Source organism: Chiloscyllium plagiosum, chromosome 15 (genome assembly GCF_004010195.1).
Source record: "Chiloscyllium plagiosum isolate BGI_BamShark_2017 chromosome 15, ASM401019v2, whole genome shotgun sequence".
Classification (NCBI taxonomy): domain Eukaryota; kingdom Metazoa; phylum Chordata; class Chondrichthyes; order Orectolobiformes; family Hemiscylliidae; genus Chiloscyllium; species Chiloscyllium plagiosum.
Window position 1 is genome coordinate 9,716,092 of NC_057724.1, and position 20,550 is coordinate 9,736,641.

General features: G+C 37.4%; 1 protein-coding gene across 3 annotated transcripts in view; it reads right to left on the reverse strand.

Moving 5' to 3' along the window:
- Positions 1-20,550, reverse strand: part of LOC122557099 (MICOS complex subunit MIC27-like) — a 48,371-nt gene that overhangs the window by 12,153 nt on the left and 15,668 nt on the right. For 2 of the 3 annotated variants that reach the window (XM_043704399.1, XM_043704402.1), the window contains exons 3-5: positions 17,310-17,429; positions 7,448-7,502; positions 3,814-3,912 (exon numbers count right to left, since the gene is read on the reverse strand). In XM_043704399.1, the coding sequence (XP_043560334.1) occupies positions 3,814-3,912; positions 7,448-7,502; positions 17,310-17,429 (274 nt within the window). The remainder of the gene's footprint in view (positions 1-3,813; positions 3,913-7,447; positions 7,503-17,309; positions 17,430-20,550) is intronic. The other variant, XM_043704403.1, reaches the window with a different exon arrangement.

The window sequence follows — 20,550 nt, forward strand, 5'->3', positions numbered from 1 at the left end:
TCCAGAACTAGAGGGCATAGGTTTAGGGTGAGAGGGGAAAGATATAAAAGAGACCTAAGGGGCTACTTTTTCACGCAGAGGGTGGTATGTGTATGGAATGAGCTGCCAGAGGATGTGGTGGAGGCTGGTACAATTGCAACATTTAAAAGACATTTGGCTGGGTATATGAAAAGGAAGGGTTTGGAGGGATATGGGCCAGGTGCTGGCAGGTGGGACTAGATTGGGTTGGGTTATCCGGTCGGCATGAACTGGTTGGACCGAAGGGTCTGTTTCCATGCTGTACATCTCTATGACTCTATATAGTACAATGAAAATTATTCCTTTTCCAAAGGAAAAAGTTGAGAGTTCACTGAGTAATCCTTATCCTCAGTATTGTTATATAGTTGGAAGCATGTCAACTTCAAACATGAACTGTTTCCCCTACTCAAGCCTAGCCTTCCCTGACCTGTATCATTGAAACTTTGATAGAAGCGTTCCAAGTCACTCATAAATATCCTCATTCTGTTCACTCCACTTTCCCAACAGTTTCATCAAGCCATTTTTCAGTCAGTTGTCCAGTTAAAAACACTCCCAGGCCTTTTGTATTTGACTTTTTCCAGTATTTTCACTTTGATTATGGCTCTATATGCTTCATTCTTACTTGATTACATGCCTTATTTTCTTAGTATAAACTTTAAAGGTCTTTTTCAGCAATATCATACTACAACAGGTAGACTAGCTGCTCTCAGACTTCCAATCCAGGCCTTTATGTTAAATTGGTGCATTATAATTGCTTGATAATTCCTTCCCTTGAAGCCAATGCTGAAAGCAAAACATGCAAATGGAATACTTTTCAGCATTCAAACAGTTCTGATGACTTGAATTAATTCCTGACTGACTGGTAAACCCAACCTTGCAGCAAATCCATTTAATAAGCAGTCAGATTCCTTTCTTGATGCTGCCTCTGATTCCATTCTTGTGGTCAAATTGAATAAAAAAAACTAGTATCATATTTTAACAGAAATGAATACCTCCAACGCAAGTGAGCAGTTGACATGAATTAAATTCGTGAATCCTTCTAGTCAGATGGAACTGGGTTTAATCAGTAATGGATTATGAGTAAGATAAGGAAATGGAGTGCTTTGTGAAGTTCTGGGCACAGCATTATGGGAAGAATGTGATCACATTGAGGGGCGCAGAGGAGGTTTACCAGGATGTTGCCTGGGAAGCAGTTTAGCTATGAAACTTGAAATCTTGGAAGATGACTATCTATGCATCCACTGTTTCAAGGGCCACTTCCTTAGATACTCTGCAATATGAATTATCAGGCCCTGGGGCTTTATTAGCCTTCAATCCCATCAATTACTCCAACTCTTTACTAATACTGATTTACTTCAGTTCCTCCCTTCCCCCTCATTTCTGGTACGTTATTCGTGTCCTGTTTTATAATGATAGAAGAAAAGTATGAATTTTATCAACTATTTCTTTGCTCCCCATTATAATTTCCCCCATTTCTGACTTTATAGGATCTACATTATTTTTCTCCAATCTTTTTATCTTTACATTTAAAGACCTCTACAATCAGTTTTTATGTGCCCCTCAGGCTTACTTTCATACCCTATTTTCCCCTTATCAATCCATCCTTTGGACATCCTTTTGCTGACTTCTAAACTGTTCCAAATCCTCAGGTCTATTGTTTTCTCTTGCCAATTTATTTGCCCCTCTTTTACATTTAAAACTCCGTCAAACCTCCCTCGTAACTCATGGTTTGGCCACTGTTTTCATTGTACTCTTGCTCCAAACAGGAATAAAAAAATTTTGCAGTTCACCCAATCACTCTTTGGATGTGTACCACTGCCTATGCTCCGTCATTCCTTTCAGTAACATTTCCCAATCCATCACACCCAACTCATGCCTCATACTATCATAGTTTCCCTTATTAAGGCTCAGGATCCTAGTTTCAGAATAAACCACCTCATGGTTTGTATGTACAATGAATTGACAGAGCAAGTAGTAGATACAGGTTCATATGTAGAATGAACTGCCAGAGGAAGTGGTTGGTAGATGCAGGTATAGTTACAACATTTAAATGACCATTTGGACAGGTACATGAATAGGAAAGGTTTAGAGGGGTATGGGCCAAGTGCAGGCAAGTGGGACTAATTTAGTTTGGGAAACTTGGTTGGCATGTTCAAGTTGGACCAAACGGTCTGTTTCTGTGCTGTATGACTCTAAGACAAGGTTGTGATTTGGAGGTGCCGGTGTTAGACTGGGGTGTACGAAGTTAAAAAACACACAACATCAGGTTATAGTCCAACAGGTTTATTTGGAAGCACTAGCTTTCGGAGTGATGTTCCTTCATCAGGTGGTTGAAGGAGCAGCACTCCAAAAGATAGTGCTCCCAAATAAATCTGTTGGACTATATCCTGGTATTGTGTGTTTTTTAACTTAAGACAAGATTATGAAGTCAAGCCTCGCTTCAGAAATTTCAGTTAAATATCTAAGTTGATCCTTTTGCGCAGTATGGAGTAGATGCTGCATTTTCAGACTTCCAGATGCACCGTGCAATCTAGCCCTACCTTTCCCTTGGGAAAGAGATCCTGTGGTGGATATTTTGAATTAACCTGTACAGATGTGTTTTAGTGGTACATTATCAATCTTTATTGAAGGGAACAATTCTAAATAGAGAGATCCAGAGATAGAATTCTAAAATCATTGTAAGGGACAAAACTAGCCTGAGAAACTGGTTATAAAAAGGCATCCTGGATCCTGGCTTTATAAAAAGAGGTGAATGCTATCAAGCAAGGAATACTCAGCGGGTTTGGCAACTGTAGGAGTGGCATTTGTTACTCTCAGGAAGTTGTCAAAGTTATAAGTGAAAAGTTATATGTGTTACAAAAGTTAATATTGTACTTTGTGTTTTTTTAACTGATGTGTTCCCACTAGCTGACAACACAAAAACCAGGAGACACAGACCTCTGCTTATGAGGATGGTAGAAAAAAGTGATCAATGATTTCAAAAAGAAATTGGGTGGACACTTGAGGAACTGTACTACAAGTTTATGGGGACATGGGCAATTGCTGAACGGACAGCTAGCATCGGCTGAAAGGGTTGCCTTTGTGCCATCTTGGCTCTACATTATGATGAACCATTACAACACGCTACATCAGCCTCAAGAGTGATATTGTCCAATTTGGGGAACGGCACTTTAGAAAGGGTGTGAAAGCCTTAGACAGGCTGCAGGAAAGATCGATGAAAATGGTTCTCGGGGTATAGGACTTCAGTTATGTGGACAGATTAGAGAAACTGAGGTTGTTCCACTTACAGAAGATAAAGTGGAGAGGAAACTTGAGAGGTTTTCAAAAGCAAGAGGGTCTAAACAGTGCAAATAGAGAAAAGTTTGTGCCCATTTGCAGAAGGGTCAGAGACCAGAAGACAACACAAATTTAAGATGATTGTTAATTGAACCAAAGGCGACAGCAGGAAAGACTTTTTGTAAAAAGCAACGTGCAGTTAGGATCTCAAGTACACCACCTCCCACACAGGTTCAGGTAGATTTAATTGTGGTTTACAAAAGGAATAGGATTAGAACCTGTACAGATAAAGAAGATTGTAGTGGTACAGGGAAAGGATAGGAGAGTGGGTCAGGCTATACTAGTAGAGAGCCAGAATGGATTTGATGGGCTTACGCCCTCCTTTAGTGTTGTAACCATTCTATGAAACTAATTGGACAGCCACAACTATTTCAAACATGTTAGTTGAATTTATGGGAATCAATGTAATTCCAAAGAGTTTATCCTGTGGTTTGAAGCTGTTTCATGATCACGACCTACCTCTTGATGCCAGAATTAATCCTGCCAATCCAGATACTGCTATCACTCCCATTCTTGGGAAGAATCCTTCAGGTGGATCCTTGAGAAAGATATAGGTATCTTAGAAGAAAAAGATGAATATCTTCCTTGTTATATCTGTCTCAATCATGGAAGTTACTGAGAGAACTCTGGGCTAATGTTCCAGTTTACAATTTTACTGTGCACTTGAAACCTCTGCTTGGTTTTAAAATGTCTAATTTGGAATGTATTTAAATTGTACAATGTGTGACAAGGTTCTGAAATACTAATCCTGCCAAACTGCACTCCACTCTCACACTAGAATGCGGAGTAAATAATTGCCATATGACAAAAATCATCACTTATTTGTAAATAAAAGCATACATTTTGTAAAGGGAATCTCGAGCAAAATATGGGTACTTCAATAAATAGTTAATGATTGCATAGCAAAAATTCAAGTTGCATGACTTATTATGTAACTTATAAGCAAAGAGTTTATCACTTCAGAAAAGCATAATTTTTTTCGAATTTATTTATAGCATTTACACACCTTTCAATATTTGTATGCTTTAATGCTGCAATTATTGGTAGCGCAGGCACCCAACTCCCTAAATAATATCCTTGACAGTTTCTCCCTTCATCCAGTTGCCTTTGGTCAATTCCCAATTTGCTCTTCTCTTACAGAAATCAGTTTCAATTTCATAATGATAATTTCTAGTTACCTTCGCAAAGGCTACAATCTCTTCACTATTATCTTCACTATTGATCCTCATCATAATTTTATTTCTTGTTTCCCAAATTTCCAAACAAATCTAGGTAAGGGTGGTGGGGTAAATGACCTTTATTGATGCTCACAGTGCAATGACCTTCAATAATTTTGTCTGTGCAACATATCTGTTCACAAGGTTCCACCAGATCTGCTGTGGCTTAGTACATACTAAAGGATACATGGCTGAAAAAATTACTCAAGTTTTGATTGCACAGACCACTCTGGGTTCTCATCTTCTCAGAATTTTACCTTCTCATCCTTCCAATCATTATTTTATTTACATCTATTAATTTCTGCGGCATCAGAAAATGTTGACTCTCAGTTTATATATGACCTTAAAATCCAGACTAAATCAATGGTCGTCAATATGCTTCAGGTGAATATTACTGATGAGCTTCTAGACTATTTTATGCACTGCTGGAATTTTCCTCAATGATCTCTATGTTATTAACTGCATATCTCTGACATGGTTTCGCCCACATACCACTAAACACAATATCAACATGGTTTTCCATGGCTACCTAGTTCCTCTGAAGTTTCTACTTAAAATGTTTCACCCTGCATTTTAAATTTTATCATTCATGGGCTCCTGAGGCAGCACTCACTCTGACCACGCACAATTCATACTTTTGCTGACAATTCCACTTTAAATCATTTTTTTCCAACAGCACAAATTCAATATGCATAACCATTTTTTTTGTCACAATGAATCATGAATTCTTCATATAAATCTCTTCATTATAAACACCAAGGAGATCTTCAACGTAATCATTCAGTAGGCTATGAGAGTCAAGCTCTGTCAATTTATCAAGAGTTTTGTTTTTACATAGCTCTCAAATGTCTCAACAATAATTGCTCCTTACCTTTGATAGCTCAACTTAGTCCACCTTCATATACAAAATCATGACCCCTCTGATCTCAAGATGGAGCTGATAAAGCTCCAGTATTATGAACGCCTTATAGAAACTGATTTAAGATCAAAAAAAGGCTGGAAGAACTTAGCAGCTCAAGTAGTTCCCATGGAGAGAAACAAAGTTTACGTTCGAGGTCGATGCCCTTTAACTCTACTTCTTGACACAGATACCACCTAACTTCTGAGAGATAAATGCTTTCCTCTGTCACCAATGGTTTCTTTTAAACCAACTATTTCAAATCCGTGCCCTCTGGTTCTTGTTCCTTTCACCAATGGGAACATTTTTTCCTCGTCCAGTCTGTTGAAACTCTTCGTGATTTTTGAAATCTTAATGGAATCTCAATTTCTTCTTCTCAAAGAACAGTCCCAACTTCTGAAATCTATACAATTAAGTTCCTCTCCCGAAACCATTTTCAACTGGAATTAGGTGTAATACACCAGCTGACATTAAATTAATGTTTACTTTACAGGTTTAATATAACCCTTCCAGCTTTTGTACTCTATGCTGATAAAGCCCAAGATACCATATGCATAATTAACCTTGTTTTCAACCAGTCTACCAGTTTCCATTATCTACGCATATATACACCCAAGTTCCTCTGCTCCAGTACCACTCTCTGTATTTTATTCTTCATTTTATGTTGTCTGTGTTCTTTCTTCCAAAATGAATCACTTCACACTCCTCTATATTTATGTTTATCCCATACCTGTCTGCCCATTCCACACACTTGTCTACACCTTGCTGAAGCTCCACACTATTTGTCTCAAGGTTCAGAATTCCTCCAGGTTTTACATCATCCACCAATTTTGCAAGTGCGCCCTATACACCAATGTCTAAACCACTAATTGTATATCAAGAATAGTAGGAGTCTCAACACTGACCTCTGAGGAACTTTCCCATAAATTTTCATCAAATCTGAAAAGCAACTGTTCACTGCTATGGTGTGTTTCTCATCACTCAGCCAAGTTCATATCCATGTTGCTACAACCCCTTTCATGTCATGAGCTCTAGCACTGCTCACCAGTCCATGTGGGGGGCATTTTATCAAATGTTCTTTGAAAGTCCATGTAGACCACATTACCCACATCAACAACCTCATCAAAAAAGTTAAAAGTAGTTTCACATTATTTGCTTTTAAAACATCATGCTAGCTTTTATTTTGCAACATATTGTTGTTACAGCCATTATCTCTCTTTGCAGTCCATCTGTACTATTATTGGACATAAGGTTTGTCACTCTATACTTTATTTTGTCCTCTGTTTATTCTCACTGCATTAAAAGGCTCAGTGAATATCCTCCTCCTCAACTTAATTGTGTCTTAAATATTAAACAGTGAAATCCTTTCCCTCCCTCAATCTCCCATCACCCTGCAATCTTTGGGCTTTTGAAACATCAACTTGTCACATGAGCACTGCACCTTGATTTAATCACGCCTCTGCCTTTTCAACATTACTGTCTAATAATAAGGACTTTGCGTCTTCACTCAAATTTAAAGAAAAATATTTTCCAGCTTTCAAGATTTTAAAAAGAAGTACTGTAGCTAATATTTTTCCCAATACTGTTCTGGGTCAGTCTGTCACATATATGGTCAAAGATTTTAGCACCAAACCAGTGCTATTTTTTTCATAAATTAAATTGTTTTCGAACTTTTCCTTTCCAGCATTTAATTGTACTATGCAACAACTGATGTGATACAAATTAGCATTAATGAAATAATATAATGCTCAGACAACATGCAACAAAATCCAATGATCAACATTTATTAAGGGAAGATTTCCATTGTTGATGGGTGAACAACTAGTATACAAGCTGCAGCTAAGTCACACCAACCAGTAAGATTTAGAGATGACAAATGCTAAGCCAGCCAGCCAGCCTCAGTCAGGACAAAAGGGAGCCTGCTCCAACTGGCATTAGTGTCTCCAAATCTAGAAGAAAAACAATAAAAAAAACTTACCTTTCCCAAATGCGATTGTATTCGTTGCACCATTTTTCATAGCAATATATACACCCTACAGGGAAAAGAAATGATACCATGTCAAATATAATTTTATCAGTACCAACAAAAATATTGTAGAGGAAATAAAAATGGAAAATGCTTGGCAAATGAGTGGATCCTTAATGGAATACGGGAGGCTGCATGGTGGCTCAGTGGTTAGCATCCAGTCTCACAACGCCAGGGACCCGGGTTCGATTCCAGTCTCGGGTGACTGTCTGTGTGGAGTTTGCACATTTTTCCCCGTCTGTGTGGGTTTCCGCCAGGTTCTATGATTACATCCCACAATCCAAAGATGTGCATGTTAGGTAAATTGGCCGTACTAAATTGCCCATTGTATTTAGGGATGTGTAGGTTAGGTGCTTTAGTCAGGGGTAAATATAGAATACTAGGGTAGGGGAATGGGTCTGTATGGGTTATTAATCAGAGGGTCGGTATGGAAGGGCCTGTTTCCACACTGTAGGGATTCTATGAAAATGTGACTTAAATACATTAAGAGTTAAAACACAATGTAGAAGTTTCAGAGGAGGAAGAAAAAAGATTGAACTGTTCAGAGGAAGAATAATATTTTGGGAAGCCAAGAGTGTCAGAAGTATAACAGTTAAAATGTACAACTAGTGCGTAGGAACTGGCCTTGAAAAAGAAAACCAATTTTCAGGATGCAAGAAAGGCACTTTAAATGAGAGCGGTTTCTATTTTTTGCTTGACTGAAAACTGTGGTAATGGGAATTTGGTTAGGGATATGAGGAAAAGCTGGAGTAAATAAATAGGTTTATTACTGATCGGAAAGTTACATTTTACATATCTGATGAAACTCACAAAAGAAAAAAGGTACTGGACTTGATCACCTGTATCTCAGAATTCTAAAGAAATTGAAAGGATCTGACACAAAGTATCTTTGCTTATGGAAGTTGGGCTGGAAGCTAGAGCAGTTGCTCACACCACATTGTTTTGCTGTACAAAAACAAGAAAAGCAGGTGACCACTGAACTAATACTGGCATTGCACAACAGGTAGGTTTGGTAATAAGCCAGACAACGTAAAGATGGCAGATTTCCTTCCTGAAATGTCATTGGTAAACCAGATGGGCTTTTATGAAAATTGACAATGGCTACATGATTGCCATTAGTCGAGCTGTCTCCTCCAGATATTATTCAATTCAAATTTTACCATCAGCCATGGTGGGATCTGAACCAATGTTCCTAGAATTTGACATTTTCTGGCTTGTTAGTCCAGTTAGACATCATCACTATGCCCCTGCCTCCCTCCAAGATCGAAATAAAATTAACATCCATATAGAAAAGTATGGATTAATAAAGAACAACTAACATAAACTAGAAGGCGGCAATTGTATCTAATGATCCATAACAGAAACAGATGAACAGATAAAGGAAATGTGAGTAGACGGCTTTTCCAGAGGATTAGAGTGGTGCCATATAAACATTGAATAAATGGAGATGTACAATATTAAATGAAAGTGACAACAGAGATAGAAAATTCAAACACAAAAGAAAAAGTAATATTTGGTAGATTTCCTTTGAACTGAAATTATCTAAGTAGTGTTTCAGCATCAGGATCATTGTCCTTTGCCAAAAAATATATAAATACCTGCAAAAAAAACCCTAGCTTTGGGCTTAGTACATGTAATAATTAAAGTGACAAATGAAAATAAAAATAGGAACACACTAATTGAGATGAAGAGGATCTTTGTGACTTTCGGATTTCAGAGAAAAATTAGTATACTGAGTTAGACAAGTGAAATTTAAGACAAGTTGAAACTATCCACAAGTAAGTCTAAAAACAGTAATTCTAAATAATAATAAAACCATTTTAAGAAAAGTGAACACAGAGACTTAACTGAGTATGGTCAATAAAATTAAGTCACTGCAAAATGGAAAACAGAACCACAGAATCTGGCTGGCATTTCAGTGTAGCGCTGAGGGAGTGCAGTACTTTCAGAAGCAATATTATACCAAGGCCCCTTCTGCCATTTCAGGTAGATGTAACAGATTCCTTGCCACAATTTGAAAAAAACATATTCTATTCATGATCTGACTAACATTTATCCTTGTAGAGAATTGAGAGTTAACGTTTTGGGTCCAGTGATCTTTCTTCAGAACTAGACACAAAATATTAACTCTGCTTTCTCTTCAGAGATGCTGCCAGACCTGAGTTTTTCCAGCAATTTGTTTTTGTTTAAGATTTCCAGCACAGTTTTATTATAACCTTTATTCTTCATATATTTAAAAACAAATGATTTGGAACTTAACACAGCTTCTTGAAGTATACCAATTGACTCTGTTATGTCATGAAATTGTAGTGCTACACTTCAAAAGTACTTAATTGGCTTCAAAATGCACCCAAAGATGATGAATTGTGCTACATTTATGAATTTTATTCTTTTTCGCCAGGTAGATTGTGTACAGAATCACAAGATTTTATGACTCTAAGATTTATTTTATCTCTTGTTCAGCAGGAGAACTCTTGCTGGCCCAGATCCACAATTCTCATCACTGTCTCATCCTAAAGATATTCTATAATTCAATGAAGCATACTGCTCAGACAAAATACTTAACCTAATTACACAGGTCGCCCAAATCAAATAAAGGCAAGTTATTCTGTACTAAAAGAGCAATACTAAAAATAAGTTAATAAAAAGATTGAATACAGAATTGAGACTGACACTTCAGTGCGGGAAAAAAAGGGAATGTTCCACCTTTAGTCAGCAAATATGAAAACAGATGCCAAAATTCTATTAGATGGTTCAAATAACTGTACATTAGAACAATAGGGAATTTTCCTGCCATCTTAGCCAATATTCCACCGTCATATCAAAAATGTAGTCACAAATTTAATTTGCTGTTTGCGGGTATTTAGATTCTAAAGCACTGCATGCGTCTGCCCTTCTCTTTTTCATATGCAAGACATATTTTAGCAAGGTAAACACATCCATATTGTTTTCTCAGTGTTTATATGGTTTGAAAGTCACATGTGAGGGAAATGAAAAGGAAACTCTAATCGTGTTTCATTGGAAAACAGTTTCTCTAAAAATCAATAAACTGCCTTTTTTATTTCAAAAATATACTTTACTGGATTTTTTTTCAACAAGTTCATACAAAAAGATTCTAAAACAGTTCTGTACAGTCCTTGCAGAAAAAATAGAAAAAATATTGGAATTTGACATCATAACACACAAATTTATCATTTGAGAGACTCCAAGGATGAAAATCCTTCAAGTAGAATCTGCTATTCTTCACTCACATTCCAAGGATCTTACTACTCATTTGTTTATGAATTCTTTGCACAGAAACATAATTATATCAATCTCTGTTTGGGCAAATCCATTTCCCACAATGCTTTGCAAATCAATCTCTTTAGTTAAAAAAAGACACAAAGCAAGCACAGACTGAATGTACGTACATAAAGGAGATTGAGCATGACTCATTGCATTGTAAGGTTCACAATAAGTTACTATGTCCTCAAAATGTTACATCTATGGCCTAAATGTTAAAAGATTAGAAGAGTTATTATTCTCAAAGAAACTGGGTTCAAATCTTGTTGCAACTCATTTATTGCATTTTACAGATGTTATAAATAGTTACAAGCCTTTGATTTTAAATTATTTCTAAACAAAGACATCATTTTAGGATTTATACCATAGTTCCTGTATTTTGATTGAAAGACTACACACAACTAGGAGAAAGTGAGGACTGCAGATGCTGGAGATCAGAGCCAAAAATGTGTTGCTGGAAAAGCGCAGCAGGTCAGGCAGTATCCAAGGAGCAGGAGAATCGATGTTTCGGGCATGAGCCCTTCTTCCTGAAGAAGGGCTCATGCCCAAAACATCGATTCGCCTGCTCCTTGGATGCTGCCTGACCTGCTGCGCTTTTCCAGCAACACATTTTCGGCAGACTACACACAACCACTAACATGCCAACAGGACAGTTCAGAGAACTATTTACTTCTCTTTATTTTCATATCACACCATGTTGATTCAGACATTGTTATAAATTTTTTGTAGAAATAGAATTAGTAAAACTTTGTTAAAATTATTAAAACCATAAAGGTGAACTTCAGGTAGTGGTGTTCCCATGCGTCTACTGCCCTTGTCTTTCCAGCTGGTTGGGGTCATGAATTTGGAAGATGCTGCTGAAAAAATCTTCATCATTTACTGGACTGCGATGGTCCATATTGCTGCCACTGTGATCAGTAGTGGACAGTGAACGTTGAGGGTGGTGACTGGATTGCCAAGTGGGCGTGTTGCTTTGACCTTGATGGTATTGAGCTACTTAACTGTTTTTGGAGCTGTACTCATTTATACAAAGTGAGGAGTATTCCATCACACTCCTTTCCTTGTATATTGTTGGTTGTAGACCATCTTTTGTAAGGAATATTCCAGGCAGGATTCACAGAAATAATCTACATAATGCTAAAATCATAGTAGTGTGCAGCATTCATTACAACTTGCTCTTTGCTCATTCCTTCATGTACCATGCCATGTTCAAACCATTCTCTCATTTAAAATTCTTACTTGAATTTCTGGCTGCTGCCTTTACTAAACTATGGATGCTTGAAATAAGTCTGTGAAAATTTAAACATTTTCTCATTAACTGTAAGTCAGGAACAATTGTTAAGAATACCAAGAGATGAGCAGTTAGTGCACCCATACAACAATTTGTTACTTCCAAGCTGGTGGAATTCTAAATTTCTTAATCACACAGCTAATATAAACAAATTCAAAACAAACTTGTTAAGACAGCACCAACAATCCTTCATAAGTTCTGACTATAAAGCGGGATTTGCTAAATTAACATCTGTCCTAGATACATACAAGTGAGATCAAGCCATCTGTTAACAAAAGGTTTTGCTTCAATTCAGCAGCCAATTCAACACAAGTGCCAGGATAAGTAAGGACTCTGAAGCACTCCCACATCAGTTTCAAGCAACACATAACTGAGAACGAGTGGGCAGACTGCAGTAACAGAAACAAGGCCAATATACAGGCCAAGTGTTGATGGAAAAGAAACAATTACAAACCAGCAGCAGTTTGCAAATATTTTTCCATAGGCAAGGTCCATCATACCAGTTTAGTTTTATGAAGATGATTTCTGTGAATCCTGCCTGCAACATCTCTTACAAAAGCATGTCTACAACTGAAAATATACAAGGAAAGGAGTGTGATGGAATACTCCTGACTTTGTATAGATGCGTATAGCTCCAAAAACAGTCAAGTAGTTCAATACCATCAAGGTCAAAGCAACACACCCACTTGGCAATCCAGTCACCACCCTCAACGTTCACTCCATCCACTACTGATCACAGTGGCAGCAGCGTGGACCATCGCAGTCCAATAAATGACCAAGGTTTTTTCAACAGCATCTTCCAAACCCATGACCACAACCAGCTGGAAAGACAAGGGCAGCGGTCGCATGGAATACCACTACCTGAAGTTTCCCTCCAAGTCACACACCATCCTGACCGGGAACTACTGCTGTCGCTAGATCAAAATCCTGAAACTTCCTTCCCATCTGCAATGTGGGTGCACCTACATCACATGAACTGCACTGATTCAAGGAGGGAGCTCAGCATCACCTTCTCCAGGGCAATTAAGGAAATAAGTGCTGGCTGAGCTAGTAAAACCCACACTTTCATGAACAATTTTTTAAAAAAATTCTGTGATTTCATTTTTCTGTACAATGCCATCCACTTGGCTTCCTAGCCATATAATATGATTCCTTTCTCATCCTGGTTTCCTGAATTTAGGCCATCTCTCTCCATTATACTAGTATCATTATCAATGAACAGAACTACCCCTCCACCTTTCCCAGGTTCCTGGTATTTCTAAATGTGCTGCCAGAGTCAATATGCAGTTTCCAATCGAAGTCATCCTTCAGCCATTGTTATGTATGGTTAACAGATCATACATGTTTAATTTTATTTGTTCTTTCAACATATCTGTTCTGTTTCAAAAGCTCCATTGAGATAAAGGCTTCAGATTTATAATTTTGTTATTTCTACAATTTCTAGCCTTACCTGGTGATACATTGTCCAACTTGTATTCTCCATTCCTTCCTGTCACTGTTTGCTATTTCCCACATTAATACTTTTTTCTCTTTTCTGCTGCCTGATTTACCCTATCTGCCTAAATTTGATTATTTGCTCCCTTTATTATTCAGCTGTATTTTCACCTGCTGTGGTCGTAGGCCTTGGATTTCTACCCTTCAATGTCTCAGAATCTCTACTTTAGCTGCTCCTTCAAGCCTAATTCGTTGACCGAAGTTTGGTCACCAGTTCTGATATTTCTTTCTGTGGCTTGACATGAAATGCTAATTAATGTTGCCCACAAAGCACCTTGGGACAATTTATAAACGGAGGAGCTGTACAAATGCAATTTTGTTTTGTTGATTTGAACAGTTTCCTAAAACTGACAATGATATTTTAATGTGTATAGGCACACTAGATCATAGAGTGCATCACAGGCTCATGGCCCATGTTTCTGTTGTCAACATTCTCCATTTTCTGAACTGGGCTTAATGAAAATCTGGAGTATAATTTCACCAAACTCATGTGACAGGTAAAGCAACAGGTTGTTTCAAAATTCTGAAGTTCAGTAACCTGCTTTTGGGTGCACAGAAATGTCTTCTTGTGGCACAGTGGTAGTGTCCCCACCCCTAGACCAGAAGGCTCAGGTTCAGATTGCACCTGCTCCAAAGGTGTCGACAAACATTTCTTAACAGATTGATTAGAAAAAAAAACTGAAATGATGAAATTATCCTGTGTACTGTCAAAGGTTGCGTATGTTTTCTACTTCAACATATTACTGATCCATCTGTGGCAATTTTAATTAATCTGCTCCTCTCTGGCTCCAAATTTTACCCTTTATGTTCCTCATTAATAGGTGCCAGCAGCTACTAGGTGGCTGGCTCATTGGAAAGAAGTCCAATAATGGGCCATTTTTAATAAAATGGAAAAAAAGCTTGCTGAGCCACCTGACATACAGTAATCCATTTCAAGATGAAAATGTACAGTGAACAGGTTACCAAAATATTACAGTTTCTGTCATTCCTTTAGGCAATGGTGACTGATATAGATCACACCAGGAGTCAGGAGGTACTGATAATGATATACAAGGCAGCCAGAAGTGGGAAGTAGTAAAACAAAATTCGAGGAGTGGTTAGAAATTTTAAATACAAAACGTGGGATAGAGAATGAATCAAGGAGAAATGACTGCAAGGTAAGGCCACAAAAAGAAAATAAATAAAATGGAGGAAATTTTCTCGATTAACCTTCACTGGTATAAATGTATGGTCATTAGACTGTTAATTGTTGCTAACTTTAGAGTGTCAGATACAAAACGTTGCATGACAACAATGATGCAGGTGCTGGACACGGTTGAAGCAATTTGTGAAGAGATAGTGAAACATACCTTTACAAGACACGGAGATTTAATTTATCTTGTGGCAGTGACAGCTAGGCCTCTGAAGATTATTAAACAATTGCTACCATTTTCTACACCAACAGTTCCAGCATGTAAACAAGGAGCAGAAATATCTTTAAACCCATATAAATAAGAAAAACAATACAGGAACAAACAGTGAAAGACTAGCAGAAATGCTTCAATTTCATTAAGTAACCAATATTCCATAATATTAATGACAGGCCTTTGCTCAGCAGTAACAATTGTCTTAAAAAAACATGAACAGCATATTAAATGATTTATAAGGATAAATCTCATCAATTCAAATTAATGTAGTACTAAGAAAACTGAAGTACACAAAATCATATAATATGGATTAAGCAACTTTGTATTAGTAGACTGTCTTGGAAAATGGAACCATCACCAGCAGAAATGCATGCAGCTTTAAACGTGTGAGGTACACGTATTGGAAAATCTCATGACACAAGCAACAATAAGACTTGATGGTTTACTGACACAAATTATAGTATTGAATGAATTCAGTAGGCTTTAAGAACAAGTAAACATGAGGACCAACATGTGTGATAAATATACAGGCAGCAACCCAATCTATTGATCTTCACGTGCCCCTAAACTGCGTTATGAGTTCATTTACAGCACCCATTTTAAGTGCCTCCTTTAGTAATTTACTTAACCATTACTTTTAGATCGAAACGTGAATCTTTGAAGTGCTCTAAAGTTCTTACCTTTTATACTTTTCCATTACAGCATTTGAATTGTGAACCTTTTGTCACACGGCCCATTGACGTCCAATTTTATATCTAGGCATACTATATTCAGATCGGAGGGAATAGCCACTTATCTTGTGACTGGAAGAGTGGCACAGGACTTACTTTTGATCTGCCCAAGCAGGAAATTCAAAACTGTGATACTCAGAATTGTCATCACCTCTTTTAACCCTTAAAATTAAAAAATAATTTTTTAATTAGGAGACCTGATTAGCAATTTATATTTGGTCTGAGTTCTTCCATGTAATGCTAACTAATTGAGTATCTCCAGAGTGGCATTAGTCCACATTCAAAGTTTTTAGCACCCTTCAGGCCCTAGAGTGGTTTGTGATTCATACTTCAGACTTCTTTCAAGAATGACGACTAAATGTGAATATCCAACAATTTATGTCATGGTAAGCTTTGGATAATAGACCATGTGTATGAACAGCACATCTACTTACTTGACACTATTCTCCTATAATATCACAAGTCTCAGTCAAGCCTTCTATATTAGTAGGAAGGAACGTTTTGCATTTTCTTCAAAAGATTAAAGTTAATGAATATTTAACTAATCTAACAGCATTTTACATGGAGTACAAAGTTAATTATCTGACTCTTTCATAAGACAAAAGATTACAAATCCCAGAACAATCTAGCCTTTTGTCAAACAGCAATTGCGTGTTTCTGGTTATGTAAAACTATTCTTGGAAAATTTCAAACCAATCTCCTGAATTTCAACTAAATGGTTCATTTTCAGTTTTTTAAACAATAATTCATAATCTCAGAAAATAATTACCACATATCCAGTATTCAATTTTCCAACAACTTTTAATTATGAAGAGAACTGTTAATCAAATACAAACTGAGTCAGTGATTGTTCATGCTTTTGCTTATTCTCTCTTGCCATTCATCAATAAATGTTCATACTCCATGAAATAGGCTTAATAGGCAGGAATCAGAAATCCAATCCGTTTTTACAAACTAACAGTTTGTGATTGTAAGTAAATGCATTGGGACCAACCAAATATCAGGTCAGGTACTTCCAAGTGCCACCAATGCTGTCCTTATTAAAGATCTAAAGATGTATTCATTCATAAGTGCCCAGATGCTTCTATTTTGGACAACAGAAAAATATTTTATGGTTATATTGTATCCTTATGAAGTTCTGTAACTTCATCAATAAATTGTGGCCAGGGTCAGCTGTTACCGCACCCAAAACAGTTGATTGCTCCATTTTAGGGGCAGTTTAATCTATTCATGAGGGACACAAATGGTGATTTCCATCCGTCGCCGATTCCCAAAGTTATTTGTTCGTCTCAGCACAACACTAATGCTGCTACAGTGAGGAGGTCTGCAGAGGCTCAGGTACAGTCAGTGACAAACTGTCCACATCATAGATTTGAAAATTTATTTTAGTGAAACAATTAGGACAGTTTTTTTCCAACAAAATAACCATTGATGTCAGATGGAAATAAAACAGAAGACAAAACAGAGGGTCGATGTTGACTTTTGAAATTTCCATGGAAATGCATCACTATTTTAAATCTTGCTGCAATAAACACTTGCGCAAACATTTTGGTTCAAATAATTCTGTAATACATAGCATAAACAAACACCGAAAGATCGTTATACAGTACCTTGCATTGAGCTGTAAATGGTTCAACTGCTTGCCTCACAACAATAATCCGACGTAGGAGCCAACCAGGCTGCTCTGTTATGTACGTGGAGTTTGTGGCAGGTTCCGTATAAACTGAAAGCTTTAAAACAACAAGTGACATTACATTAAATAACTTGGATATTTCACATAAACTTAATGCTTGATTGTCAATATTTTCTTTTTTAGACTGTACATCAAAAATCCTATTTAAAAATAGGAATATTTATTATGTTCATAAAGATACAAAAGAAGCTATTGTGTAATCTCCCCTCACGTGTCCTTTTGACTGAAATGTTAATCAGTATGGCCAAGAACACTTGGATCTCAAAGGTAATTTAGCTATTTGCAGCTGGAGTACCTAGAATTATTCTTCATGTAAATGTACTTGATCATACTGGTACATTACCCTGAAATTAGTGTTGAATTGCAATATTTGTGTACAAATACACTTTTGAGATCTGTGTTGTGATGGTATATATGCAATGGGAAAGGGAAAATACAAAAATGCATTCAAGTCTGTACTCACTGCTCTCTTGTATTATCTTCTTTAATACAGTCATAACTTGAAAATTATTCAAAATATAAATTGTCCATATTCTCTCAGTACTGTTGCTGCACAGTTTTAACAATGCTCAATGACGAAAACTTCCAGAAATGTATCTTGTTACTCCTAATGAATTCATTCAGTAGATTTCAGAAAACAAATGGTTCAACCAAACCAGAACTGGCAAAAGGTCAACCCCCCCAAAATTATGACTACTTAATGTAACACCTCACTGACATTAATGACTGGTGGTTTCTGGAACTGTGACTAAGCTTGCATTCTTTGGCTATCAAATGGACAATACCCATGTGATGATATTATGGCTTTAAGAGTGTATTTTGTCCTTTTTTTTAAGTGAAAAAAGGTTAAAACAGAGATACTGAGTAGTCTGCTCAAAGTAAATAGAGTAAACAGCTTGTGAGGTCTCTTTAAAGTTGCAACAGTAGAATTGGCCTGAATGGATGGGGTCAAGCTCCTACAGAACCAGGATTACGAGTTTTAGCTTTCAGCAGTTATTGGGGCTTTGACGCTGGATGTGGAAGGAGAAAGTGAGGTCTGCAGACGCTGGAGATCAAAGCTGAAACTTTATTGCTGGAACAGCACAGCAGGTCAGGCAGCATCTAGGGAACAGAAGATTCGACGTTTCGGGCACATGCCCTTCTTCAGGAAGAAGGGCATGTGCCCGAAACGTCGAATCTTCTGTTCCCTAGATGCTGCCTGACCTGCTGTGCTGTTCCAGCAATAAAGTTTCAGCTGGATGTGGAAGCTCTTATTCCTCTCCCTGTTACAGCTAAAGGTTGGGGTTTTCTTCCTGCTGTTAGAACTGCATAGGAAATAATCTATTTGCTTTTGCCAAAGGTGTGTTTAAGGATGTTACTGCATTGAAACAGTTAGTTAGTAGTAGGTAATGTTTACTATTTTGTTAAGCATTTTGATAGAGTTACAATTAAGCAGATTTTTGTCTCCTTTAATTTTGTCTGTATTTTAACTACAGTGTAAAAATAAAGGTGTGCTTTGCTTGAAGTCGAGTAGCTTAACCAATCGAATTGGATCGGGAACACAATGCCTTACACTTGCCTGTAAAATAAGATGTTAGGGTCTAGATTATCTTCTTAACATATTTTGAGAGGGTATGGTCTGTTCCATAACACACTGGGGGCTCTTCTCAGGATCAAAATCTCTAATTCCAGGTTGGATTTAGGATTATTGGAGTCAAAGGCAGTGAGTGGTGAATGTTGGTGTTCTCTTTTCCGGTGTTGAATTCGGTTGGTTTAAACAGAGTTTGCCCTGTCTACTAATAGCTCGTTCAGTTACTAAAAGTTTTAAGGGGTGGGAGAAGTTACTGCAGGGGTTTACAGAAAGTAAGCAAGGCAAAGCTTGGTGGTTAGCACTGCTGCCTCACAGCACCAGGGACCCAGGTTCGATTCCAGTCTCAGGTGACTATCTGTGTGGAGTTGGCACATCCTCCGTGTCTGCATGGGATTTTCCAGGTGCTCCGGTTTCCTCACACAGTCCAAAGATATGCAGATTAGGTGAATTGGCCATGCTAAATTGCCCATAGTGTTTAGGGATGTATGGGTTAGGTGCATTAGTCAGAGGTAAATGTAGAGTAATAGGGTAGGGGAATGGGTCTGGGCGGACTTGTTGGGCCAAATGGCCTGTTTCCACTCTGTAGGGGTTTTATGAAAGCTTTTGGAATTGACAGACAAGTTGGAATTGGGGCTGTCTTTGTCCGCACAAAAAGGGGAGATAATTACAGCGATAGCTTGACATTTACAATTGTCGGAAATGCCATCGGAATCATTGAAAATGGCTAAAATTCAATTGCAAATGAAGCAGCTTGAACATGGAAAGGAAAGAAAACAGTTTGAATTACCTTTGAGAGCAGAAGAAGAGCAGGAAGAGAGCATAACTACAGCAGAGGAAAATGAAAAGGAAAGGATGATCCTTACAGAAGAAAGGGAGAAAAAAAAAGTTTTTGAAATTCAGAGGTTGGATCTGAAAACTTAAAACAATTTAAAATGGCAGAGGTAGAGGTGAAAGGTAGTAAGAGTGATGAGGACAGTCATGAAGAACAATCCCCTCATAGCCAAAGGCCTGGTAAGGATCTAGTTAAATATGTCCAAGCATTGCCAAATTTTGACGAGAAATATGTAGAAGTCTTTTTTCATTTCATTTGAGAACATGGCTAAAAAAATGACATGGCCAATGACCATGTGGGTAGTGTTGCTCCAACCAAAGTTGGTAGATAAGAGTTGATGAGGTATTTGCATTACTACCAGAGGTGGTGTTGAGGGATTATGATGACATGAAAACAAAACACCTTAAGTGCATACGAGCTAATACTAGAAGCCGATAGGAAAAGTTTTAGGTACCTAAGGAGGGAAACTAGTCAAATGTACATTGAGTTTGAAAGAATCAAACAAAGTAATTATGATAGAGAAGTAAGAGCTTTGAAAATAGATCAAACATATGATGCTCTTAGAGAGCTGGTTATTTTGGAGCAGTTCAAAAATTCACTTCCTTAAGTAGTGAGCACTCTTGTGGAAGGGCAGAGTTAATACTGCAAGATTAGCAGCAGATGATATATGAGGTGATTCATAAATTAAAATTTGACTTCTGACACCAATTTCAATCTGCGAAGGATAGAAATTGGGGAAAAGACAAATCCTCAGGT